Source organism: Narcine bancroftii, chromosome 2 (assembly GCF_036971445.1).
Source record: "Narcine bancroftii isolate sNarBan1 chromosome 2, sNarBan1.hap1, whole genome shotgun sequence".
In the NCBI taxonomy this organism is placed as follows: domain Eukaryota; kingdom Metazoa; phylum Chordata; class Chondrichthyes; order Torpediniformes; family Narcinidae; genus Narcine; species Narcine bancroftii.
Genome location: NC_091470.1, coordinates 17,853,624 through 17,881,201, shown reverse-complemented (window position 1 = coordinate 17,881,201; position 27,578 = coordinate 17,853,624). Strand labels below are relative to the sequence as shown.

General features: G+C 41.8%; 1 protein-coding gene across 23 annotated transcripts in view; it reads left to right on the top strand.

Moving 5' to 3' along the window:
* Positions 1 to 27,578, top strand: part of LOC138753237 (neurexin-3-like) — a 2,173,925-nt gene that overhangs the window by 742,241 nt on the left and 1,404,106 nt on the right. For all 23 annotated transcript variants that reach the window (XM_069916009.1, XM_069916007.1, XM_069915992.1 and 20 more), the window contains one exon: positions 25,629 to 26,067. In XM_069916009.1, the coding sequence (XP_069772110.1) occupies positions 25,629 to 26,067 (439 nt within the window). The remainder of the gene's footprint in view (positions 1 to 25,628; positions 26,068 to 27,578) is intronic.

Below are 27,578 nucleotides of genomic sequence, written 5' to 3'. Positions count from 1 at the left end.
ATATAAATCCCAAAATCTGAGATGAGGAATAATATGCTAATGGAAATCCCTCAGCACTCACTTATTCCTCTTTTGAGGACAATTGTATATTTTCAGATGACAGGGAGAATGTGAATGGCTGGAAACTACAATCCAAGATCAATGATCTTCTTTCATGAATGTATGTTGGGATGATTTGGGCATTGATCTTTTGTGTTTTCCAAATGTGGCTGTTGATTGGAAGGCAAGCATTTATTATCATCCCAAGTAGCTCATTGTACATGGCTTGTTTGGCCATTTTAAAGGCCCAACTACACAGATGTCACATTAAGAACGTACGGGAGAAGCCAGAGAGTGGTAGTGAATGATGGCTTCTCAAGAGTGGTGTGCCTCAGGGATTGGTGCCTGAGACCATTGCTGTTTTCCATCTAGATCAATGATCTGGATGATAATGCCGCAAATTGGATCAGCAAGTTTGCAGATGACATAAAGTTTGGAAGCATTATGGACAGCATGGAAGGCTTTCAAAGCTTGCAGAGGGATCTGAACCAGCTGGGAAAATGGACTGAATAATGGCAGGTGGAATTAAATGCAGACAAGTGTGAGGTGTTGCATTTTGGAAGGACAAACCAAGGTAGGACATACACAGTAAATGATAGGGAACTGAGGAATGTGGAAGAACAGAGGGATCTTGGAATACAGATATATAATTCCCTGAAAGTGGCATCACAAGTAGGCAGGCTTGTTAAGAGAGCTTTTGGCATCTTGGCCTTCAGAAATCAAAGTATTAAGTGTAGAGATGGGATAAACCATATAACCATATAAACCATATAACCACTTACAGCACAGAACAGGCCAGTTCGGCCCTACTAGTCCATGCTGTAGCAAATCCCCACCCTCCTAGTCCCACTGACCAGCATCCGGTCCATACCCCTCTAGTCCCCTCCTATCCATGTAACGATCCAGTCTTTCCTTAAATGTAACCAATGATCCCGCCTCAACCACGTCTGCCGGATGCTCATTCCACATCCCCACCACCCTCTGCGTAAAGAAATTTCCCCTCATATTCCCCTTATAATTTTCCCCCTTCAATCTTAAACCATGTCCTCTAGTTTGAATCTCCCCCTTTCTTAATTGAAAAAGCCTATTCACATTTACTCTGTCTGTCCCTTTTAAAATCTTAAACACCTCTATCAAGTCCCCTCTCAATCTTCTACGCTCCAGAGAAAAAAGCCCCAGTCTGCACAACCTTCCCCTGTAACTCAGACCCTGAAATCCTGTCAACATTCTCGTGAACCTTGTGGTAAAGTTGTGTAAGACATCGGTGAGGTCAAATTCGGAGTTTTGTGTGCAGTTTTTGTCATCTTATGATAAGATATCAATAAGATTGAAATAGTGCAGAGAGGATTTTATAGGATGTTGCTCGGACTGAATTACAGGGAAAGATTAATCAAGTTAGGACTTTATTTCCTGGAACATAGAAGAATAAGGGGAGATATGATAGAGGTATACAAAATTATGAGGGGGAAAGTAGATGTCACACTGAGGGTAGGTGAGATACAAACCAGAAGGCATGGGTTCAGGGTGAAAGGAGAAAAGTTTAAGGGGAACATTAGGGGGACCGTCTTCACACAGAGTGTGGTTCAGTGTGATGGAATGAGCTGCAAGCTGAAATGAATACAGGCTCAATTTTAACATAAGAAAAGTTAAGACAAGTATATGGATGGTAGAAGTATGGAGGGCTATGAACTGGGTGCAGATCAGTGGAACTATGCAGAATATTAATTCAGCACAGACTAAAAGGGCAGAAAGGCCATTTTCCTGACCTGTAATATTTTAAAGCATTATGGTTCTAATAGACTGGGAAGGATGGGAGATTTCCCTCTGAAGGACATTATTAAACCAGATTTTTTTTATATTACAACCAAATATTTTAATTCTACTATGGATACTTATCCAAGATTTTATTTTGTTATTTGAATTTAAATTTATGCTGTCGTTAAATTTAACTCAAACAATAATTCAGGTCTTCAAATATTTGTCTGGCATTTTAATAATTGTGACTGCAATCTCTACAAACTGTGAATTTTTCCAGTTTAGGCCAGCTGACCTGTGTTCCTTCCACCCTCTGTTCCCCTTTTACATTCTCTCCCCAGTACTAAGATTTGTCACCCTACCAAACCTGGTTCCATCCACCCTATCATTCCACTACCATTCCATCTGGATGCTATCCTTTGTATCCTCTCCCCATCTACTAATCATCCTTCCCTAGCTGTTTCCACATCACCTTCAAGCCTCTCTCTCTACCTTCCCCTCACCTTTCCCTTCCCTAACCTGGCTCCATCTGCCCATTTATTCTTTCCTTATCTGTTTCCACCTATCACCCACCAGCCACAGCCTTTAACCTCTCCCCTTTTCCAAACTGATTCCATCGGTGTATCATCACTCCTTCTCACCTTGTTCCAACACGCCCCTTCTCACTCCTTCCTCTCTCCTCTTTATACTCTATTTCTTCACTCTCAACTCTCAACCTGCTTCCTAAAATGTCACCCATTTCTTTGTCTGACAGAAGTTGCTTGACCCATTGCATTCTGTGAACAGTTTGTTTCTTGTTGACCATTACACTGCGTTCAATCTCAAAATTTGGTAATGACATGTAACTAAAATTGAGGACTGTTTGTTTTTAAAGAAAACTAGGTTTTTAATCATAAGAGCCAAATGGGCAGATGGGTGGCAGATGCAGATTAATTTGGATAAATGTGACAAAATACTTTTGGAAGCAAATACTGGGAAGACATTTAAAGGATGTAGAGACATGATGGGTCAATTGCATGATCTCTTAAAATTGCAAATGCAGGTGGATAAAACCACAAGAAAAGCCTGCAAAATTTTATAAATAGTTGAAACAGTCAACTTACAGTAAATTTGCATTATACATTATTTAGACCGCAGTGAAGTTTAATATGGGCTATTGACTACCTCATTGCAGTAAGAGCAATAAAGCCATAAATGTCAAATTGTTTTTATAATAGGCATTTAAAGTAATGAAAAAATGTATCTCTGTCTGTTCTTCGTCTTTGCTGGAATGATCCAAAATAAATACTAATGGCTTACATTTGCTCAAGATCTTGTGACCTGTGCCTGCTTCAAATATTGTTCTTTTTTTTAGTATATGTGTCTGAACAAAACATTTAATACTTCAACAATTCATAATGTAAAGACATTTTTTATAATCTCTATCTTCACTCTTATTGATCATTTTAAATTGATGATCCCTCATAACTTTCTTGGCAACCATCAGAAATTGCGATTGTGAGTGGAAGGATAAAGTTTGAAAACCACTGTTTTCATCGTACCTGATTGACTCGTTATGTGCATGGTTTAATAACGTGAAAGAAAATGAGCTAATGACAATTTTTCTCAAGCAAAATAGTTCAGTAACAATTGGGTCTAGAGCACTGGTTCTCAACCTTCCCTTCCCACCTACATCCCACCTTAAGCAATCCCTTTCTAATCACAGAGCTCTTAGGGCTTAGGGATCATTTAAGTTGGAATATGAATTTAGGGCGGGCAGTTTGAAACCCACTGCATTAGTTTAGCTGACCTAAAAATGTTTTGACCTGATTTTCATTTTTACTCAGCATCTGATGCCTCTCATGTCAGTGTTCAACAATTGATGGATTCCAGTGGCTTTTGCATGGTTGAAATGTTCTGGTGAAACATTTCACCATGTTCATCACTGACTACATCCAGATCAGCAGGGAAGAAGTCCAAGTGCAAATGCAGAAAATGAATTTTCAATGGCATGTTGAAGTTAATGCTTTAGTATGCATGAGGCATGTTAAAAATATAACAGGAAATCACAAAAATAGATTATATCTAAAACTCAATACATGATAGTAACATTTTAAGGTGATTCTTTGTGATCAACAGCCCAAAATCCATATAATACACCCAAAAGTGTTCAGGAAGCAAAATCTTTATTGTCCAATGTAATCATATTGTTCTCATGTGAGACTTCAGATGGTGAAATCTAGAGATGAAAATCAGTCTGGTAGAGGAACTCAGAGCAGCATCAATGGGAGAGAAAGAATCCCATTAAAGGGCTTCAGCTTGAATGGCAACCATTCTTCCTCTCCCATCATTGCACTGGAGTTTCAGCTGAGATTTTTTGAAGCTTCTGGTTCAAAAGTGAAAGTGCTGCCAATTGAGCCAATCGAGTACAGCATGTAACGATATCCTCTGACGATAAAAGGCTGAGTTGCTCGTGAACAAAGCTTGTCACTGCTATGGTCGTGGTTGCTTTGTATTTATTCAAGTGTTCGTCACATTATCTCCTGAACTGGAAAGTCATTATGCTCAAAGTATTGACTTTGCTGGAGCAAACAACATCAAAAATAATTAAAAATTGATCATTAGCTGGGGGAAGTTCACGTTGGGAATCAGCAAGTAGCAAATCATAAGCGTATATTTCTGAATAACTTTCTTCAGTCCCAGTTGTAAAAGTAAAGCTTGGGAATTCAGGTTGTAGCTTCCTCCATTGGAGTAGTCCTGCATTATCGGAGGTGCTGACTTTAGGATAAGCCGTTAAGCTATGGCTTTGTCTTACAGGGACAAGAAGGCACAACTTCAGGATTGAAGGACACCCATTTAAAACAGAGATGTGAGGGAATTTCTTTAACCAGAGAGACATGAACCTCTGGAAGTTGCCAGCACAGGCGGCTGTAGTTGTTGGGTGTACTTAAAGTAGAGATTGATCGGTATCTGAATAGTCATGGTATCATAGGTTATGGGGAGAAGGCAGGGGAGTCCAGCCGACTGGGAGAATGCTCCTATATCTTATGGTCTGATGCTTCAGATCAATGTCAAAGATCCCATGAGCTGCTATTTTTGAGAAATACTGGGGAATTGTCTCCAAAATCCTACCCAGTATTTATTACTCAGTTCACATTTCTGTTTGTGGGAACGTTGTCATACACACAGAGACTAACATGTTTTGAATTGTGCAAGAACGAGAATATTTCATAATTCATTGGCTGGTGAGTGCTTTGGGAATCTTGAAACCATGTATTATAAATGTAGGGTCTCTTTCCCATGCATATTATTTCCAAGTCCTCTCATGTCTACCTGGACGGAGAGTTTACATTTGCTGCTCTCTTCCCTTTTCAACTAACTTCCTACAGCCCATGAACTCTAACTTTTGTGACCTTTCTCAGGAAATGTTTAGATAAATGTTGATATCAATTTGCCTCGAAATATTTTGCATAATATATTTCCTCATAGTCACTCCAGTAGATGTTCACTGTCTGTCCTCTGACCAAACAAAAAGGTTTGCTGCTCCGAACAAGCTTTATTTTGCTTTCCTCCTTGACATTCCTGTTTTCTGGCAATGTCCTTCTTTCTCCCCAGCTGAATACAAAGCAAGTGCATAGTTTCTGGAGATACATGAGAGTCTGCAGATGCTTGAACCTGGATCAAATAATATACTGCTGGAAGAACCCAGCGGGTCAAGCAGTGTGAATCTGGATGAGAAGTTCCGATCCAAAATGTTTCACATTGATGCTGGTTGATCAGTTGAGCTCCTCCAGCAGATCGTTTCTTCTTCCAGGCACCTAGCTTGTCCTCTAATACCCATAAACCTACTTTCACACATTTCACTGGTGTCAACCACCATAAAAAGGCAATTTAACATCCAGAATCCCACAGACGCCGGTAAATCTGGCCTTGATGGCTGCATGCTATTAGCCTTCAGCAGCCTCTTTGGATCAGGTGAATGGTCTCTAGTGAACATTTTAACATCGAAACACATATTATGGTCATCATGGGCCAGCCTCTGATAATCAATGTATTGTTGCATTTTTTTTCATATATATACTCGTTTTAAGTAGTTGTGTGTAACTGGAAATGTGTAAGAGAGTTTAATTCTGTGATATCTCACTGTCCTGTGGGGATATGGTGGCGGTTAGGGCCCAAGATGGTGGGGCAGCAGTCATTCCCAGCGGCTTTTTTGTCACCTGGTGCTTCTATTCCTACACTGTTTGTATGTTGTTTTTATGTAACACTGTGGGTTTGGGGAAACGTCTAATTTTTCTTCTTAAAAAACGACAAACAAAGCTTACTATAATTTGAAACCTGTCTCCCAATCACCGCCTTTCTAAAGTTTCACCATGGTTAAAACATTGCTTTGCCACTCTTCTATTCCTGTTGGACATAGGTACTCATTTTCAAGCTTTGGCATACCAGTCAGATGGTACATTACTGTACATAAAAGCCCTGGAAGAATGGTGACCCCCACCATCTTTTCAAATAGCATGAGATGGGTATTTAATGTAACCCCCCCCCCACACACACACACACACACAAACTCACACCCACACACACTCACACACACTCACACACACACACACACACACACACACACTCTCTCTCACATACACACTCTCAAACACACCCTCATACACACACACCCTCACACACAATCACACACTCACACAAACACACACACACTCACTTTCACTCACACACACTCACTTAAACACACACGTGCACACACACAATCACACACACACACTCACACCCACACACACTCACACACACACACACTTTCACTCACACACTCACACACTCACTTAAACACACGCATGTGCACACACAATCACACACACACACTCACACCCACACACACTCACGCACACACACTCTCACACACACACTCTCACACACACCCTCATACACACACACCCTCACACATAATCACACACTCTCACACACACCCTCAGACACACACACCCTCACACACAATCACACACTCTCACACACACCCTCACACACAATCACACACTCACACAAACACACACACACTCACACACACACACATTCACTTTCACTCACACACACTCACACACACTCACACTCACTTAAACACACGCGTGCACACACACAATCACACACACTCACACCCACACACACTCACACACACACACACTTTCACACACACACACTCACACCCACACACACACACACTCACACACGCACACACACTCTCACACACACACTCTCACACACACCCTCATACACACACACCCTCACACACAATCACACACACCCTCAGACACACACACCCTCACACACAATCACACACTCTCACACACACCCTCACACACAATCACACACTCACACAAACACACACACACTCACACACACACACACTCACTTTCACTCACACACACTCACACACACACACACTCACTTTCACTCACACACACTCACACACACATACACTCACTTTCACTCACACACACTCACACACTCACTTAAACACACGCGTGCACACACACAATCACACACACACACACACTCACACCCACACACACTCACACACACTCACACACACACACTTTCACACACACACACTCACACCCACACACACACTCACACACGCACACACACTCTCACACACACACTCTCACACACACCCTCATACACACACACCCTCACACACAAACACACACACACTCACACACTCACTTAAACACACGTGTGCACACACACAATCACATACTCACACACACACTCACAATCACACACACACACTCACACAAACACACACTCTCTCTACACACACTCTCACGCACACTCACTCTCATACACACCCTCACTCACACACTCACTCACACTCTCACACACACATTCTCACACACACCCTCATACACGCACACACCCTCACACTCACACACATATACACACACACACATACACACACAAATACACACAGACACGCACACACTCACTCTCAACCTAACACATACCCACCCACACACACACTCTCACAAACTCACACACACCCTCACACTCATGCACATATATACACACACACACACACACACACACACACACACACACACACACACACACACACACACACACACACACACACACACACACACACACACACACACACAGCTTGTCTCCAATATTGTCATACATCCAAAATAATGGATGATTCTTTCATTCTGAATAATTTCCCTGCCAACTTTTCTGTTAAATGGTTAAACTATGGCAATTACTATATTGCAAAGTTAATTTTAATTGTAAGAAAAACCAATTATGTCTCCGATTATAAGACAACAGCATAAAAATATCACTTGCAGTGCTCCAAATATAAATGTTGCATTAACACAATTAATCAGAGTTCCTCAAACATACAGATGTTGTATAAATATGCCTTATTTTGTACAAAACCGAATCTTACAGCAGTCCTATCAGGGATCTGCCACTAAATTAAATTTTGCAGTAAAAAGAAGTCACTGTTGTTAGAAGTAGCAGCCTGTACATTACTCAAAATGAGATGTGTGATGGTGGTCTCTGTATATTGGAAAGCATAAATCCCTCAGGACACACAGCCCTATTTAGAAGATGTATTTGTTCACTTTCATTGTCAGATGTTTCCTCTCTAACCATTTATAAAGTACTAACCTACAGTTTGTGATTTTATTCAATTTAATCTTGGAAATCTCCTGCATTGTTTAAATATTTAATAAGAGAATGTTTTTATGTTTTATGGAATTGATTTATACTCTTATGTTCTCAGAAACAATTCCATAATTAGAATAATTTACATTACCACCAGCCTTGTACATATTTGCCTCTCAGGGAGAGAATCAAATGTCTTCATGTTGTTGGGAATAGTTTTGTGACCAATGAAGTGCATTTGAAGTGAAGGCATTGTTGAGCCGTAGGCAACATAGTTGTCAATTTGTACACCTTGCCTCCTGTTGCCTGAAATTCTCTTTCAAACAATCCTCCCAGGGTGATAGATAAGATTAAGGTTTACAGCTTTGGGTAAGTGAAATCACAGATGGTTCTCTGTCATCCATCTTCCCTTTCCCTTCAAGATGTCCATTTGGGATATAGATGGGCACCTCCCTGCAAATGCTGATCTTTCCCAATATCTTGAAAGTAATACACAGCTATATAAGAAAGCAATTAAAAATACAGTTTCTGATCCTTTTTCATGCACAATCATTTTTCTCCTAGGTTTGCAGTGTTCTCGAAATTAACCATAGTTTCCAGAGACTCCAGGAACGACCTTGAAAGTCTGCTTGAATTAAAATCTCTAGACACCATACTGAAGAGGAGCCATTCTCAGTGGGGGCCATATGGCCTCCCCTGGGGGCCACCGCACATTTAAGGGATTGAAATCATAAACTATTTTATATATTTTTTATGTAGTCGGTAGGAGAGAAATACAGAAGAAACCAACTAGGCTGCTTCACAGGGAAGGGGGCCCATAAACTTTGAGGAGAGCCCTCAGGGGGCCACAGCCAAAGAAAGGTTGAGAAGGGCTGCTGTAGAGGACAACGAAGCAATTGTTTCTAGATGGTTTGGGTGAAGTGCAGAGCTTTATGAGCACCACAACCCAGTGATTTATTTCCCTTTGTTGTAACCTGCGAGGAGTAGAAGACTCTGGCTAGACAAAGGACATTTTGTTTGACTCACTCATGCACTGCCTGTGCATCTCTGTTACAAGTACTGCAAAAGAGCACTTGCTTCAGAAAAGTGTGACAGCTCATCCCTAGTCCATTGTTATTTTTGTGACTGGATTCAGAGAAATTACTTGAGCTGACAATTCCAAAGGTAAAATAGAACTGCCCTGGAGTCACTTCCTGCAGTTTGTTTTTTCTTACAAAATCCCCTGAGTGGTTAACTCTCGTTAGAAGCTCCCTCAGCAAGTGGAATGTTTTTCAAATTGTGAGTCAATATATAAACATAAGGGCCTGTCAAACAATGATTTGTTTGCAATTGGAACTTTTGTCAGTCTTTCCTTTTCTTTCACCCACACCGGTGGCTTTATTTCAGTCCCTATGGGGATAAATTCAATGAATAAACGATCTCAGCTGTCTCTTGAGGTGGTCTAGTGTGAGTTATCTTCATATCTTTTAAGGATTTACTTGATGTTCCATGCAGGAATCAACTTGAAATTGCCTACAGTCTGAGAAAATTAAGTTTTGGGCAAAAGTGACAATGACAAACTGCCATAAAACTAAATGAGACAATGTTGGAAATACACACCAGATGAAAGGTCATCAGCCCAAAAGGTTAACTCTTACTTCTCTCTCAGCACTTTTCAGGTGGCCAAAATACCCCGATGTAAAGCCGCATATTCTACCCCTCTGCAGCTGTCGGGAGGCCACCCAAAAGTGCAGGAGGCGCCTCTAAGGCGCACTTTCCAACCCTCCTCCGAGAGAGCTAATCACAGCACCAAAGACCCCTCAGCATCTGAATGCGGCTGGACACTAAGGGGATGACATCCTGCCCCTACGTCCCGTGCTGGCCACCCCAACCCTGACATCCCGAAGGGACAGGAGCCAGAGTGCGCTCCGAGGTACCTCCCGTGCAGCTGTCCCTTTCAGGTCGCCAGGGCTGCGCTTTTAGCGCTGCCACCTGAACGACCATCCCACAGGTCTGAATCCGCTTCTGCAGGCGCATTCTTGGCGGAGAATGCATCTGAAAGCGGCTTCTCTGTACATGCTGCCCAACCTGCTGAATAATTCCTGCAATTTCAATTTTTATTTCATATTATCTGCATCAGCAGATTTGTAAAGAACAAAATGACTATTTAAAAATGTAAATCAAGCAAAATATTTCATTCTGATGAACTTGAAGTATCAACTTGGTTACTTTTCCTCAAATACCGTCTGATATGCTTCATACTTATTTGTTTTATTTTAAATTTAAATTTAGACATAGAGCACAGTAACACGTCCTTCTGGCCCATGAGCCTGTTCCACACAAATACCCCAATTAACATACAACCCCAGTACATTTTTTGAAGGGTAGGAGGAAACTGGAGCACTCAGAAGAAACCCATAGAGACACAGGGAGAATGTCCAAACTCCTTACACATAGCGCCAGATGTGAGCCCGGGTCACTTGCAACTGTAATAATACTGCACTGCCCTAAGATTAGGTTTGCATCTGCAACTTTTTCTTTAAAAAAAGTGACATGGATATAATACTTGGTCCCCTCATCCAAATTATTCATAAAGATGAAAATTAACCAGGGTCCCAGTATTAGTACCTCTTTAGGAACTGCCTCCTCTTCCAAAATAACCCATTTGGTCTTAATCAGTCTGTGGGAACCACATTTTAGGTATGATACCCAAAGCTTTAGAGAGGGTGCCAAAGACATTTTCTGAATTGCTAGTGGAATGTCAGCTTCATGGAGCAGTTAAGGTTTTATTCAATGCATAAAAGCTGAAGAGGATATTTGATAGAGCAGTTTCATATGACAGATCAGTTAACATCTTGCAAACAGAACAAGGTGACTGGTTGTTATTAAAAACCTGCAAGGATTCAAGTGCTTTTGTAAGGAGATATTAAATGCACATAAGCTACATAGATGTACATAAGAGGTGTCCTGAATGACCTTAATATTATTAGGAGGGATCTGTACCTTGCAATATTGCCCACACCCCACATCTAATAATGCACACTGAATAGATTGAACAGGACGGGGGTCTTTTACCTGGAAGAAATTTAGAATTGACAATGAGTTCTTTAAAATTCAATTGAGATTCAATAGAAATAATATAGATAGGATTTTGCTGCTTTGAAGGAACCCAAAATTTGGAGCATATATAAGATAGTAATTAATAATTCTAAAAAAAACAGGCATCTCTCAACATCCAGATATTGGTTTGAATGTGAAAGAGAGTGCTGTCGGCGGCAGTTGAAAAGCATTGAAGGGATTCAGCAGTTAGTGCTACTGTCTCACAGCTCTAGCAACCGGGGTCCCATACTGACCTTGGGTTCTGCCTCTGTGGACTGTGCATAACTCTTGCTATGATCAGGCTATTTTATCCAAATGCTCTCATAGGTTAATTGGCTACATCCTTTGTAGATATAAGTGACCAAGGAATCATAGGGAAATTGATCATGAAAATGTGAGAGCAATAATTGTGTGGAAGAACAAGAGGGGATATGGGGTCCAAATTCATAGATCTCCCAAGATTGCTGCACAGGTTGATAGGATAGTTAAGAAGGCCGATGGTCTACTGGACTTCATTAATTGGGAGATTGAATTCAGGAGTGGCAAGGTCATGTTTCAGCTCTTTAAATCTCACATTTAGAATATTGTGTTCAATTCTGGTCACCTTATTACAGGAATGATGTGGAAACTATGGAGAAGGTGCAGAGAAGATTTACCAGGATGATGCCTAGATTGGAAAATATGTCTTATGAGTCAAGGTTACCAGAACTAGGTCTTTTCTCCTTTGAGCAAAGAAGGATGCAAGGTCAATTAATAGAGGTCTGCAAGATTATGAAAAGCATTGATGAGGTAGACAGTCAGCACCTTTTTCCTCAGGACAGGTAGAGCAAGCACCACAGGACATCTGTACAAAATGAAGGGAGGGTGTTTTTTACACAGAGATTCGTGAGTGCCTGGAATGTATTGCCAGGAGTAGTGGTGGAGGCTGAAACAATAGGGGCATTTAAGAGACTCTTTGATTGGATGAATGAAAAATAGAGGGTTTTGAATTAGGGAGGATTTAGGGTTTTTTTGTAGGCATTTATGGGTTGACACACCATTTTGGTCTGAAGAGTCTGTACTGTGCTGTAGTATTCTATGTTCTATAAATTGCAGGGTTGCCTGGAAATTAAGGGTCATTGCTCCTCTGGGGGCCAGCATGGACCTGATGGGCTGAAAGGCATTTTTTCTGTATTCTAAGAAGTAAGAAGAAAGCTAGCTAAGCTTCTGAATCTGTTGAAAAAGTTTAGCATCAAAAAAACAGCAAGGCAGACATTAATAAAGTGCCTTTCATAATCTTGGAATATTAAATTTAGTATTTACAAAGAAATAGAGATTTCTTGTCAGGCATGAAGCTGAAAAAAGATTGAGCATTGGATGAAAAATAGTCATCAACTGAAACAAAATGATCTTAGCAGGGCTGTCCTCATTGTATTGAAACTTCTGTGCAGAGTAGACTCACTTCCCCACATCAAGAATACAGATTGATACTGTCATTTAGAAAGGTAATCTATCCCCTGAGGTTATTGTGAGAAAACAAATGTGAATCTGGTCCTATGTGGTGTATATGGAAGGTTACAGTGCAGAGTAATTGGGTAAGGGACTTATTTCACAAGCAGTAACGACTCATAAGTCAACCTTGACAGTATTATAAATGAGCTTTAAGTTATTGTTTGTTTGATAGTGAAGCCTTGATCATTTGCTACATGCATACAAACCCAGACAGAAAATGAGGCAGCACTCAAACCTTCCAAAATCTGATTCACCTTCCCTCAAAAGCTGAACCATTTGAGTCAGGTGGGAACACTTACCAGTGTTCAAATTCCACCCTCATCCATATATTGGATCTATTTGCTCCTCCACGTGTTTGCCTGCCTGCCCTTGAATATACCGGGGGCAACACAGAGTGGTAGCTTGTGGAGCTGCTGTCTCTCAGCTCCAGCAACCCTTACCTCTGCCATTTCCCTGGGTGGTCCATTTTCTACCCACAAACCAAGGATTGATCTGTTAAAGAGCCAAAGTAAATGTGTACACGTGGTAGAATCTGGGGAGGAACTGATGGGAATTTTGCATTCATGGAGCCACACAACATTGAAACAGGTCCCTCAGTCCAACTCATCCTTGCTGACCAAGCTGTCTGCAAGTGCTATTGACACATTGATGGGGGAATAAAATGGGAGTCACACAGGACTCATGTAAATAGGTGTTTGATGGTTGCACAGACTTAGTGGGCTAAAGAGCTGTTCCTGTGGTGTACATGGAAAATCAAGCCAGTTACTGCAATGGAATTTGTAGTGATAGCTGCATTTTTGAAGCTACCATCTTTCAGAGAGACTTAAACTGAGTCCTGTTTGCCACATGGTTATGAAGAAAGGTCGCATGACTTTATTTGAAGTAAACCAGGTTATTCATTACCCAAATTCAGTAAGGAACAGGTTATCTCTTCATAATCACATATCTGTTTTGTGGAGCTTGGCTATAAAGTACCTTAGTGCAATGTGATGTCATGAAATCTGAGGTTGGCACAGTGATTAGCGCAATTCCAGTGCCAGCGATCGGGACCCAGGTTCAAGGAGTTTGTACATTCTCCCCGTGTCTGCATGGGTTTTACCCAGGGGCTCCGGTTTCCTCCCACCATTCAAAATTGGGTATAAATTGGGTGGCACAGACTCGTGGGCCAAAATGGCTTGTTACCATGCAGTATGTCTAAAAAAAATTTTAATTAAAAGAATGAATAATTGGATAGAACAATAAGTGGTATTGGGTTGGTTGGGTGGATGATGGTGTCATCACTGTTCCCAGCTGTTCTTTCCACATAATAAAGGAAAACAAATAACTAGAATATCTTTTAGAAGAACAATGAATATTGAAAGCTTATTTACACCGAGAAATAGGATCGTAACTTTATCTCCTGTTCTTCAAAATGTGTTCAATGTTGGCCTTGTGGGAGCAGGTCAAAATCAGTGTTCATGATATGTACCTGATCTTCTTCTTTTGTCTTACAATGTGTTCAGGAGCTAAATTGTGCTGGGTTTCTCTAAACCACCAAAATGCTTTGGCAGGCAATTGATGTAGTTTTCACAGACATTTGGACAGATCAATGGATAGGAAGTGCTTTGAAGCATATGGACCAAATTCAGACAAGTGAGACTATCCCCGAATGCCAATTTGGATGAGAAAGACCTGTTCTGTGCTGTATGACTCGAAGAGATTGGGTAGATTGGAGAAAACCTTTCTCCTTTACAGAAGTTTGCAAAGCTAGAGGACAAGATTCAAATTAAGCAGCAGGTAGAAGAATTCTGAGGAGGAATTCATTCATACAACAATTTACTGGGACTGACTATAGTTTAGATTTTAGGGCCATATCTGCACAATAGCTTTTCTTTGATTTAACTACTTAACAAAAAATTATTTTAAAACAAATGCTATTGGTCTAGGATTATGTTGCAGCGAACATCAAAGTTAGGCTCTGAGGCACCAGGCATTCTGATCTCAGAAGCTAAGCAGTCTCAGGAGGGCAGACTGCCTGGGAACACCAGGTGATGTGGGTTTCTACAAGGGGCTTTTTCCCACTCTTGTCGATTACAAAAGTCTTCAGATGGCATCGTTAGTCCTAAAAAGGAGCATCATAAATGGGCTGAAGTGGTTTGCAAACAGCATCATGCCAAGGAATACATGAGAATAGCATTGTAAATCTTTCGGCACACACACTGCAGGTGCCACTTGCTGCACAGGAGCAGGTTGGAGTAATCTCATCTTTTCCCAAAGACAATCAATATAACTAGACAGATCATAGAGCATTGTGCTTGAACTCGGATTCACAAACTCGCCTGGCGAGGTTAACTTAATGCCATATACTATCTCTGCTGCCGAACATCCAAGATCTGCTTTAACAGCAGTACACAGTCCAAGGAGAACCATGCTCCATGTAGATGCATCATCACCTGCTGTCAATGCTGCTTTCAATTGCCAATGGAAATGCTCATCAAGGCCATTGGTCTGTGGATGGTAAGCAATCGTGCAAATACAGGTAGTGCCCAGAAGATCAGTGAGAGCTCAGAACAACACTGACTGAAACTGAGATACTCGAACCTTTGTAATAGAGACTGGAACACTGAAAGATGAAATCCAACGATCCACAAAAGTCCTAATGACCATCTCCACAGAAATGTCAGTGATAGGAATGGCCTCCTCCTGGTTATCCACATGAGCAGATAAGTTTATCCCTGAGATGGTGGAATCTAGGTGCACATGCTGGAAACAGGAATTCTGAACAACAAAATCCCCCAGACTTCATGTGCCTGGAGACTTTTGAGTGTTGACACGGCAAGCAGGTCCTTGCCCATAATTCAACATCCTGTTTAACATGAAGCCAGGTAAAACACTCTGAAAACTAGTTTGATTGATGCTCTTTTACCAGAGTGCGATAGATTGTGAAGAGACTCAAAAATCTCTCGCCTCATAGCTTCTGGCACAAAAGGCCTTGGCCTTCCTGTGGAAAAATAGTAGACTATCCTATTTCATCAAGGATCACATCTGATGAAGAGTTGATCCGGCGATACTGGATGAGATGGGAATTGGTGTGCTGTGCACGAGCCATGGCAGTGAAATTGATGGAGGTAGTTGTATGGAAGGTGTCAATGTCACACCTGGACAGGATGTCGGCCATGGCATTCGCTTTTCCTCACATGTCCAAGTGCTGAATTTCTCTGGGCGAGCAGAGATGTATGCGTAAGAGGTTGGAGGTCTGTATAAATGGTGAAAGTATGACCTTCCAATAAAAAGCGGAAATGTTTCACTGCGAGAGAGATGGCCAAAAGTTCTCAACCAAACATACTGTACTTTGCCTGAGCTGGTGACAGCCTGGCTAAAAGAAAACTGCCAAAGGTTCCAATTGCCTACTGACTGATGCATCTGTGATAAGACAGAGCAAGGCGTTGGGCTTCTGAAGTACAAGCATCTTAGCATTCACAAGCGCAGGCTTTATGTCACTGAAAGACCGCAAGGCATGGTCTCCCAAAGTTAATGGCCTTTTGGACACAGACTTATCAGATCCTTTTAGTTGTGCAGTAAGAGGTAATCCGAATCATGGGTCCTCTACCGGCACCACCTACGGCTCCTAGAACACTTCCACCAGCGTTGTCTCAGCTCCATCCTCAACATCCATTGGAGTGCTTTCATCCCTAACGTCGAAGTACTCAAGATGGCAGAGGTCGACAGCATCGAGTCCACGCTGCTGAAGATCCAGCTGCGCTGGATGGGTCACGTCTCCAGAATGGAGGACCATCGCCTTCCCAAGATCGTGTTATATGGCGAGCTCTCCACTGGCCACCGTGACAGAGGTGCACCAAAGAAAAGGTACAAGGACTGCCTAAAGAAATCTCTTGGTGCCTGCCACATTGACCACCGCCAGTGGGCTGATATCGCCTCAAACCGTGCATCTTGGCGCCTCACAGTTTGGCGGGCAGCAACCTCCTTTGAAGAAGACCGCAGAGCCCACCTCACTGACAAAAGGCAAAGGAGGAAAAACCCAACACCCAACCCCAACCCACCAATTTTCCCCTGCAACCGCTGCAACCGTGTCTGCCTGTCCCGCATCGGACTTGTCAGCCACAAACGAGCCAGCAGCTGACGTGGACTTTTTACCCCCTCCATAAATCTTCGTCCGCGAAGCCAAGCCAAAGAAAGAAGACATAATAGAGATGCTGTAGCATTGGGCAGGAATCATCCATAAATATTCCATCAGGCCTAAAAAAGTTGCAATTGGCCAAATGTGACGGGTGTAGAAACTATCACCCTCTCGCACTTTTGATTCTTCGGGCAAAGTACCATGTTGCTGAACTCTATGTCCCAAGAATATAAGATCAGCAACACCAAATCACAATTACTGGGATTGGTCACAATGCCAAACTCGTCAAGCCTCTGAAATAATGAGATAAGGTGGTACTGTGCTCCTCTTCATCCACACTTGTGGCTAGAATGTCGTAGATGTAAACAAAAGTCAGGCTGGCGAGTACGTTGTCCATAAACCACTGGAATGTCTGAGCTGCATTCCATAGACAGAATGGTATTCACAGGAACGCAAACGTGCCAAAAGGAGTAATCACTGCCATCTTCGCGACATCTGAAGGCTCAACTAGAATCTGATAGTAAGCACGTATTAGATCTATTTTTGAAAATATATGTTTGCCATGGAGATTTGATGAGAAATCTTGTAAACTGGGAATGTTGTATCGGTCAGGCACCATAAGGGCACGAAAATCACCACAAGGCCACCAAACCCCAGGAGAAATTTTTGGAATCATATGCAACGGTGAAGCCCAGCAGCTGTCAGATCTACGGATTATGCCCAACTCTTGCATGTGGTCCAATTCCGATTTCACTATTTTAAGATGAGTCTGCGCTGTGACCCGAGGACCCCAAGTCTCTATATGTTGGTTTATTCCTTGTAACAGCAATGATTTATAATAGCTTACAAACTAATAAAGAATACACTCACTCGTTCCTTCCAGCCCACCATGAAAGAACTGACATCAACCTCGAACCTCAGCAGACAGGGCTGTGAGAAGAGTTTTTTTATTAAGAAAACCTTTGACCAGAATGTAGTGATTTTATGGAAGAGACTTTGATTTATCTCCTGGAGCTGCCCAAGCTAGATCAGGCAATTCATTTGAAATGTGAAACTGAAGTGTTCATATCAAAGATCTGCCAGCCATCTCAGAGCAGAGGTGGATCCTTTGACCTCGCAGTGGTATTTGTTTTTATAGATAAAATACTTGCCCTGCATTTGTAGTGTTTGTGTGTGTGTTATGACTGGTGTCTCCATGTTTTGTACTGAGGACAGGAGAACACTGTTTTGTCAGGTTGTATAATCATATGACAATAAACTTGACTGAACTAAATGAAAGGTATGCAGTTCAGTTGTTGGTGACACAGGCTAGGGAATAAATATAGCTCACCTGCGTTATCAGAGTACATTGGTAATGTACTCGTTTCACATTCTGATATAAAATATTTGCCGAACTACAGTAGAAATCCGATTATCCAAATTGGTCAGGGCCGGGCCCATTTCAGATAAATGTTTTTTTTTGGAGAACCGATCATTTTTTAAAAGCAGCCCAGTAGCAACAGGAACATATTTAAACTGTTTAAACAACAACAAACAGCAAGATATGGCTTTTTAAGCATTTAAAGAATGTTTAATTCTCACCAAAAAAAAAACGCTGGCCATTGCTAATCACTGACACCTCCCCACTGAGGCCCCGCTTATGCCAGGAGACCTGCCTGGGCGCATAAGATCCACTGCTGCCGCCACCAGTAGCCCGAGGGTCTGCTGCTGCTGGTGTAGGGAGCCCCAGGTTCGCTACTGCCGCCACTGGGAGCCTGAGGTCCACTGCTGCCACCGCCAGGAGCCTGAGGTTTATTGCTGCCGCCACCAGGAGCCCGAGGGTCCGCTGCTGCTGGTGCAGGGTCCCCGAGGTCCGCTGCTGCCGGCGCAGGGTGCCAAAGTCCGCTGCTGCCATTGCAGGGAGCCCGAGGTTCATTGTTGCCGCAACCAGGAGCCCGAGGGTCCGCTGCTGCTGGTGTAGGGAGCCTGACGTCCCTGGTTATTTCAGCTCCAAAAAAATTTCAGTTAACTGAAGATTTTAGAGAATCCGATTTTGGATAATCGGAGTTGTACTGTAGTAATTGATTTTTAATTTGAGATTTTGTGCTGGGAAGAAATATCCCCTAATCACCGGAAGTTTTGTGGAATTATTAGTTGGTCTGATTTGATAAATAAAATGACAGAATTTGGGATGTAAGTCTACTTGTATTCTTTAAATTTAAATTTATAATTTTAATTAATTTTATTTTAAATTTAGACATACAGCTTGATAACAGGCCCTTCTGGCCCACGAGACTGTGCTGCCCAAATATTCCAATTATCCTACAATCCCCATATGTTTTGAAAGGTGGGAGGAAACTGAAACGCTCAGAAGAAACACACGCAGACATGGGGAGAACATTCGAACTCCTTCCAGACTGCGCCGGATTTGATCCTCTTGATGCTGTAATAGCATTGTGTTGACTGCTAAGCCAACCGTGCTGCCCGACATGGTAAAGGTTCCAATCCTAGCATCTCCGCTGGAATTTTAAAGAGGGGGCACTGATTTACATTGCAACCAATGCAGGTTCTCCTGCCTCAGTAGTAGTTATTTGGGGATTTACATAGATGCAGGCCCAAATGCTGAAGTCCCAAACACATTGGAAACTAACCAGCATTATTTTCTCAACTGTACTTCTTGTCTGTAAGGTCATGCAGTCACGTGGAAGAGAAAGACCCAACCATTGAACATCTATCTATGTGAATGTTCTAGCTCTTGGCCTACTGCCTATGCCTCAGTGATTTAAATGGTTTACCACATACAGGTACCTTTTAAATAGAACCATAGAACACTTCAGCATGGAAGACAAGCCTTTTGGCCTTTCTAGTCCATGCCAAACTTTTATTCTGCCTAGTCCCACTGACCTGCATCCAGTCCACAGCCCTATATACCCCTCCCATCCATGTACCTGTTCAAACTTTAGTTAAATGCAAAAATTGAGCCAGCATTCACCACTTCAACTGGCAGCTTGTTCCACACTCCACTACTCTTTGTGCGAAGTTCCCCCAAATATTCCCCAAAATGTTTTCTCCTTTCATCCATGTGCTTTGGTTTGTATTCCACCTAACATCAGTGGAAGCAATCTATTTGCATTTATTTTATCGATACCCCCCCCTCCCCCTCATACATTTGTATACCTCTATCAAATCCACTCATTCTTCTACACTTCAGGGAATAATGTTCTAGCCTGTTTAACCTTTCCCTGTAACTCAGTTCCTGAATCCTAGCAGGCATCAAGTAAATCTTCTCTGTACTCTTTTTTAAATCTTATTGATGTCTTTCCTGTAGTTAAGTGACCTAATCTGCACACAAACTCCAAATTTGGCCTCACCAAAGTCTTAAATAACTTTACCATAATATCCTCTACTCAATACTTTGATTTATGAAGGCCAATATGCCAAAAGCTCTCTTTACACCTTATCTACCTATGAAGTCACTTTTAGGGAATGAATGTTGTAAGAACCTCTGTCTCCAACACTTCCTTAGGTGGGCATCCCAGATTTCAAGCATCCTTGGATGAATTCCTCCTCAGATTTCCTCTAATGGAGAAAGGTTTCTTCCTATCTACCAATCTCTTAGAGTCATACAGCATGGGACAGGCCTTTTGGCTCAATCGACCATGCTAGTCTCACTTGCCTGAATTTGGTCCTCATCCTTCTAAGCCCTTCCTATTCATTAATCTATCCGCATGTCTGTGAATGGCAGAATTGTGCCTGTTTTCTCTAGTAAATGCCCTCAATTTGTGCACCTCTGTTCTCCACTTTTAATAAACAACCCTAACCTCAAGAGTTGTAAATTTAGACATTCAGCATGGTAACAGCATTTCGGCCCACGGGCCTGTGCTACCCAAATACACCCAATTGACCTGTAACCCCAGTATGTTTTGGACAGTGGGTGGGAACTGGAGCACATGGGGAAGCGTACAAATTCCTGACAGACAGCGCCGGATTTGAACCCCAGTCGCTGGTGCTGTAACAGCATTGTGTTGCCCGCTAAGCTAACTATAACACCTCATTAGTGAAAGGCTCTATTCCAGAAACAACCTGAATCTCCTCTATATTTCCTCCATTGGAATCATATTGCGATAGTGTGGCAAGCAGAACTGCATGTGTTACTCCAGCTGTGCCCAAACCAATGTTTGAATACACCATTACCTTTCTGGTCTTCAAAGTTGGTGGTAGACTGGACAGTGAAGAAGTTACCTCAGATTACACCAGGATCAAGATGAACTGGGAAAATAGGCCAAGGAATGGCAGATGGAATTTAACTCAGATAAGTATGAGGTGTGGCACTTCGATAAGTTGTAAGATTTACATGTTGAATGGTAGGGCTCTGGGGATGTGTGGCAAAACAAAGAGACTGATGGGTGCAGGTACATAGATCTACGAAAGTGGCAACACAGGCAGACAAGGTGGTGAAGAAGGCATTTGGCCCTCACTGGTCTGGGCATCAAATACAGGAGTAGGGCATTATATTACAACTGTGCAAGATGTTACCTAGACCGCACATGGAACATCGTGCATAGTTTTGGTCATCCAGCTATAGGAAAACTTCCGATAAGGTAGAAAGGGTGCAGAAAATATTTGAATCCATTTTGTCAATTTTATCTACATTCCTTGGGGTTTAACCTTTCAGATCAGGTTCCGATATGAACCATTGTCAAAGTCCTTAGTAAAATCATGTAGACCTCATCAACTCCACTGCCCTTTTCAATGCAGTTTGTTGTCTCTTTAAAGAATTTAATCAGATTGGTCAGACAGGATCTCCCCGAATGAAGCCATGCTGACTATCTTTGATTAATCCTGGTCTTTTCTCAAGTAGATTAATCTTGTCCTTCAGAATTTTGTTTCCAATAACTTTCTGACCACTGACATTAGATGAGCAGGCTTGTAATTGCCTGGTTTATCTCTGCTGCCCCTCTTCAATAAAATACCTCATGGAGGAGGGTGCCTCTATGCATTTTGTAGTTTTAGACTTTTATTTAATTTCTTGAGTTTATTTAGATGATATTTAATCCTTTTAAATGTTTTGATTTTCCCTTTTTGAAAATTAATAATTTTGAATTATTCCGTAAGCAGATTAATTATGGATTCAGGAACATTGAAAAATATTCAGAGTTTGGATGGCATAGCAGAGTAAACAAGGGGTGTGTCTGTCTACCCTAAATTTTTCAATAGTTTCATCAGCCTCCATGATCTCCTCTCCCTAAATACAAATCTTTCTTCTTCTTTGGCTTGGCTTCGCGGACGAAGATTTATGGAGGGGTACGTCCACGTCTGCTGCAGGCTCGTTGGTGACTGACAAGTCCGATGCGGGACAGGCAGGCACGGTTGCAGCGGTTGCAAGGGAAAATTGGTTGGTTGGGGTTGGGTGTTGGGTTTTTCCTCCTTTGTCTGTTGTCAGTGAGGTGGGCTCTGCGGTCTTCTTCAAAGGAGGTTGCTGCCCGCCGAACTGTGAGGCGCCAAGATGCACGGTTGGAGGTGAGATCAGCCCACTGGTGGTGGTCAATGGAGCAGGCACCAAGAGACTTCTTTGGTGCACCTCTGTCTCGGTGGCCAGTGGAGAGCTCGCCATAGAACACGATCTTGGGAAGGCGATGGTCCTCCATTCTGGAGACGTGACCCACCCAGCGCAGTTGGGTCTTCAGCAGCATGGATTCGATGCTTGCGGACTCTGCCAGCTCGAGTACTTCGATGTTGGTGATGAAGTCATTCCAATGAATGTTGAGGATGGAGCAGATACAAATACGTGATGGGATTCATACAAGGACAGACAGCCTTGCCACAGATTAAAGGCTGGAGACTTGCTGCTGACTGCAAACATTGGAGCAATGTTTTATTCAGAATTTGCTTAGCCACTTTGATACCAAAGCATTGGTCGTCAGAATACAACAAATGACTTGTTTAGCATCAGTTGCTTTTGTTATCACATGTGATGCAGTTAATATATATTAAAAAAACACCATTTGGTCTTACTGCAATTCAGTACACCCAGAGCTTGTACCCAGTGTACTCTAATATTTCATGGGTTATTAGGGCCATCTGTTTACTGGAAGCAAATGCAATCCACAAAACGTTCCCTTTTCAACTAAGGTTTTGATACCTCGAGTGCTTTTAGGTTTGGTTAACAATCCTCTACACAAGCCATTCTCAATGGGGGCAACAGCACATTTAAGGGCAGGGTCCATAGACTGAAATCATAAAATACTTTAATGTTTTTTATGTAGTCACTAGGAGAGAAATACAGAAGAAATCAACTAGAGTTGACTGTTTCACAGGGAAGGGGGCACATAAAATTTGAGTAGAGTCCTAATGGGGTCATAGCCAAAAAAAAATGATAGAAGAAAGAAATCACAGAGGCCTCTTTTAAAAGTTGTACTTTGTACATATATTATTGAACATACATACATCAAGACAGGATGCAGAGAAATTCTGCTTCACTAATCATCAGATTTCAGATTTATTGTCAGAGGACATCACATACAACCCTGAGATTCTTTTTTTTTCATGCAGTTGAGGTAGAATTACCATTAGTGCAACAAAAAAATCTGTACACAGCATATACATATAAACAAATAAAGAACTGTAAACCAATAACAAATGTAAACAAACTGACTCTGTAATACAGAGAGAATAAAAAAATCAATACACTGCATAAGTCAGAGTCCTTAAATGAGTCCCTGATTGAGTTTGTTGTTAAGGAGTCTGTTGGTGGAGGGTTCCTGAACTTGGTGGTGTGAGTCTTGTGGTACCTCTACCTCTTTTCTGATGGCAGCACTGAGAACAGAGAGTGTGCTGGGTGGTGTGGATCCTTGATGATTGCTGTTGCTCTCTGACAGCAGTGTTCCCTGAAGATGTTCTCAATAGTGGTTTTGCCTGTGATGTCCTGGACTGTATGCACTACCTATTGGAGGGTTTTACACTCAGAGGTATTGCCGTGATGCAGCCAGTCAGCACGCTTTCCACCCGACATCTGCAGAAATTTACCAGGGTTTCTGGTGTCATATCAAACCTCTGCAAACTCCTGAGGAAGTAGTCACTGATGTGTTTTCTTCACGATACAAGTCTATTATTTCAAGGTGTGCCAGTCTATTATCTCAGAATTCCATTTGGCCTTTAGAAGGTTTTATATGTTTAGGGTTGAAGAAGTTGGCGGCCAGAGATTTGATTTTACACCCTGAATACTCCTGAATTATTGCTTTGTGGATCGACTGGAGAAGCTGCTGCGATCTTTTGAAAAATGGATTTCAAAAAAAATTTTCGATAAAATCATGAAAGGTTCAAAAGACCCAATAAAGGAAAACTGTTCCAGTGATTGAAGGATTAATAATCAGATGACACAGAATTATGGTGATTGGCAAAAGAATGAGATTTCAGGAGAAAATCTATGACCTAAGAACTTGGAGTGCATTGCCTAATGCACTGGTGCATTGCCTAATGCACTGGTGGGAGTAATTTTTTTTGCAACCTTCAAAACGAAATTCAACACATAAGAAATAGAAGCAGAATTAGACAGTTTGACTATTTGAACCTGCTCAGTCTTTCATAAAAATAATTTCCCACCACTAACCCCAAGCAGCTTGATTTGCTTTCTTCTTTTTCTTTGGCTTGGCTTCGCGGACGAAGATTTATGGAGGGGTAATGTCCACGTCAGCTGCAGGCTCGTTTGTGGCTGACAAGTCCGATGCGGGACAGGCAGACGCGGTTGCAGGGGAAAATTGGTGGGTTGGGGTTGGGTGTTGGGTTTTTCCTCCTTTGTCTTAATTAGCTTAATGTTGAGAAATTAGCGACTTGTGCTTTGAATGCATAGAACAACAGCTTCCACAGTCTTCTGAGGTGGAAAATTCCAAAATTTCACCATCCTCTGAATGAAGAATTGTCTCCTAATCTCAGTTCTAACTGAAAGGGTGGCCCTGTTCTAGCCCTGTATCTGCCCCACCAAACTCTTTATGAATGTTTCGTTTCATTAAGGAATTAAATAAATTCTGGAGGAGAAATGTATGGGGGTATAGAGTGGATGGTTGGGGGAATTTGATGTCTAACCAGACTTATTGTTTAAAGCAGCAGATGCCAACTTGATGGTGTGAATAATATTTTTCATACTGATGTGAATTATACTAATGAGATTATATTGTGTGCTTTCTTGAATTGCTCTGTCATATAGATGCTCTCAAAAAAATAATATTAGGAATCGTTGAGTGAACCAGTCTGAGTGGAAAAATTGTGAGGTGAAGGGATGTGATTTACTTTATTCAAATTCCACTCCCCACCCCTCAGTTTTTAGATTAACATTTGACTACAGATTAAACCTTCTGACAAAAATGTCTTTACATGTTGCTATTCTGATGTCATCTTCCTGTGAAAAGCCTAATTTTTCTTCCATCTACTGGCCTTTACAAATAATACCCGTACTATTTCTGTAATAATAGACTGAACATGACTTCATGTCGTATTATTTTTTTCTGATTGGCAGGTCGTTTATAAAAACAATGATATCAGACTAGAACTGTCACGCCTGGCAAGGATTAAAGATCCCAAAATGAAGATCCATGGTGACGTTGTGTTCAAATGCGAGAATGTGGCCACCCTGGACCCCATATCGTTTGAGATGCCCGAGGCGTACATTAGTCTCCCAAAGTGGAACACCAAGAAGATGGGGTCGATTTCTTTTGACTTCCGCACGTCAGAACCCAATGGCCTCATTCTGTTCACACACGGAAAACCCCAAGAAAGGAAGGATGTGAGGAGCCCCAAGAAAACAAAAGTGGACTTTTTTGCTGTTGAACTTCTTGATGGGAACCTGTTCTTGCTCCTGGATATGGGATCTGGTGCGATAAAGATCAAATCAACTACGAGGAAAGTGAATGATGGAGAATGGTATCACGTGGACATCCAGCGAGACGGTCGATCAGGTGAGGAAGATAACAAAATGTGGGTGCAAGAGAAATAAAAATCCCTTCCAAAGAGTCAGAAAAAGCAATTATATAACCATATAACCACTTACAGCACAGAACAGGCCAGTTCGGCCCTACTAGTCCATGCCGTAGCAAATCCCCACCCTCCTAGTCCCACTGACCAGCACCCGGTCCATACCCCTCTAGTCCCCTCCTATCCATGTAACGATCCAGTCTTTCCTTAAATGTAACCAATGATCCCGCCTCGACCACGTCTGCCTGAAGCTCATTCCACATCCCCACCACCCTCTGCGTAAAGAAATTTCCCCTCATGTTCCCCTTATAATTTCCCCCCTTCAATCTTAAACCATGCCCTCTAGTTTGAATTTCCCCCTTTCTTAATTGAAAAAGCCTATCCACATTTACTCTGTCTGTCCCTTTTAAAATCTTAAACACCTCGATCAAGTCCCCTCTCAATCTTCTACGCTCCAGAGAAAAAAGCCCCAGTCTGCACAACCTTTCCCTGTAACAGTAAGTCTGTTCAGAGGATTAATAATGAATGCACTCAAATAAATACACAGCTTGCTGGCTTAGTGTTGCAATAGGATTTTAGTTTATCCCTGCATTATTAAATGATGTCAAAGTTGGTTTTCATTGTCAACATTGAAGAGAATAATTTCTGATCTGTTCCAGATTGTTGCCGTGATTAAAAAATTGATTAATTTCAATGTCAAAAATATTGGCCTCTAATTAAGATGCCTTCCCGAGACATTGATTATTGCTGGTGAAAGGTCCACCTAAAATATGATATCAATGTCAGTGTTTTTAGTTCAGGCTTAAACTTGACGTATAATTTTTGTCAGCTCACAATGTAATTCAAAAGCTTTAGCAACAGCATTGCCTTGGAATCTCGAGGACACAAATTTAGCTTTATTTTTCATTTACGTTATAATTTTCTAAAAATATTGCAGATGAAATGAAAAAAATCATGAATGTTGACCTAGTTAAATATTTTTAGTTTTCTAGTTAGGCAGGCAAGACTATCCATTGAGAGCAATTGAAAGTTTGATGGTGGGACATTTGGGGCAGGTGATCTCCTGGAAGCAGATGATCAGGGAGAATTTACTTCCACTTTTTTTACTGAATTATCGAGTGACTGATGAAACCAATATGGGACCCACAGAGTGGATGGGGGTATGGTTTGGGAATTGTTTGTCCCTTCTGCCTCTGGCTATCTGGTGCTCTAGACTATTACCATGAAGTTCTCAGTGTCAACCTAATGTTTCCCAGGATCAGGAATACAGCTTACAGGGAGAATGGGCAAACGTAAACACACAGCAATAGAGGTCAGAAATATTAGGAGCTCGTTGATGCTGTGAGGCAGCCACTCTGCTAGGAGTGCCACTGTGCTGGATTCAAGGAAGTTTTGAGAATATTCCTGAACCCTTTCTGCTTACTTGCAATGGTAGAACTTGGAACACAATGTAGGGCTAGGTATATAAATGGTGCGGCATGCCTAGTGGAGCAAA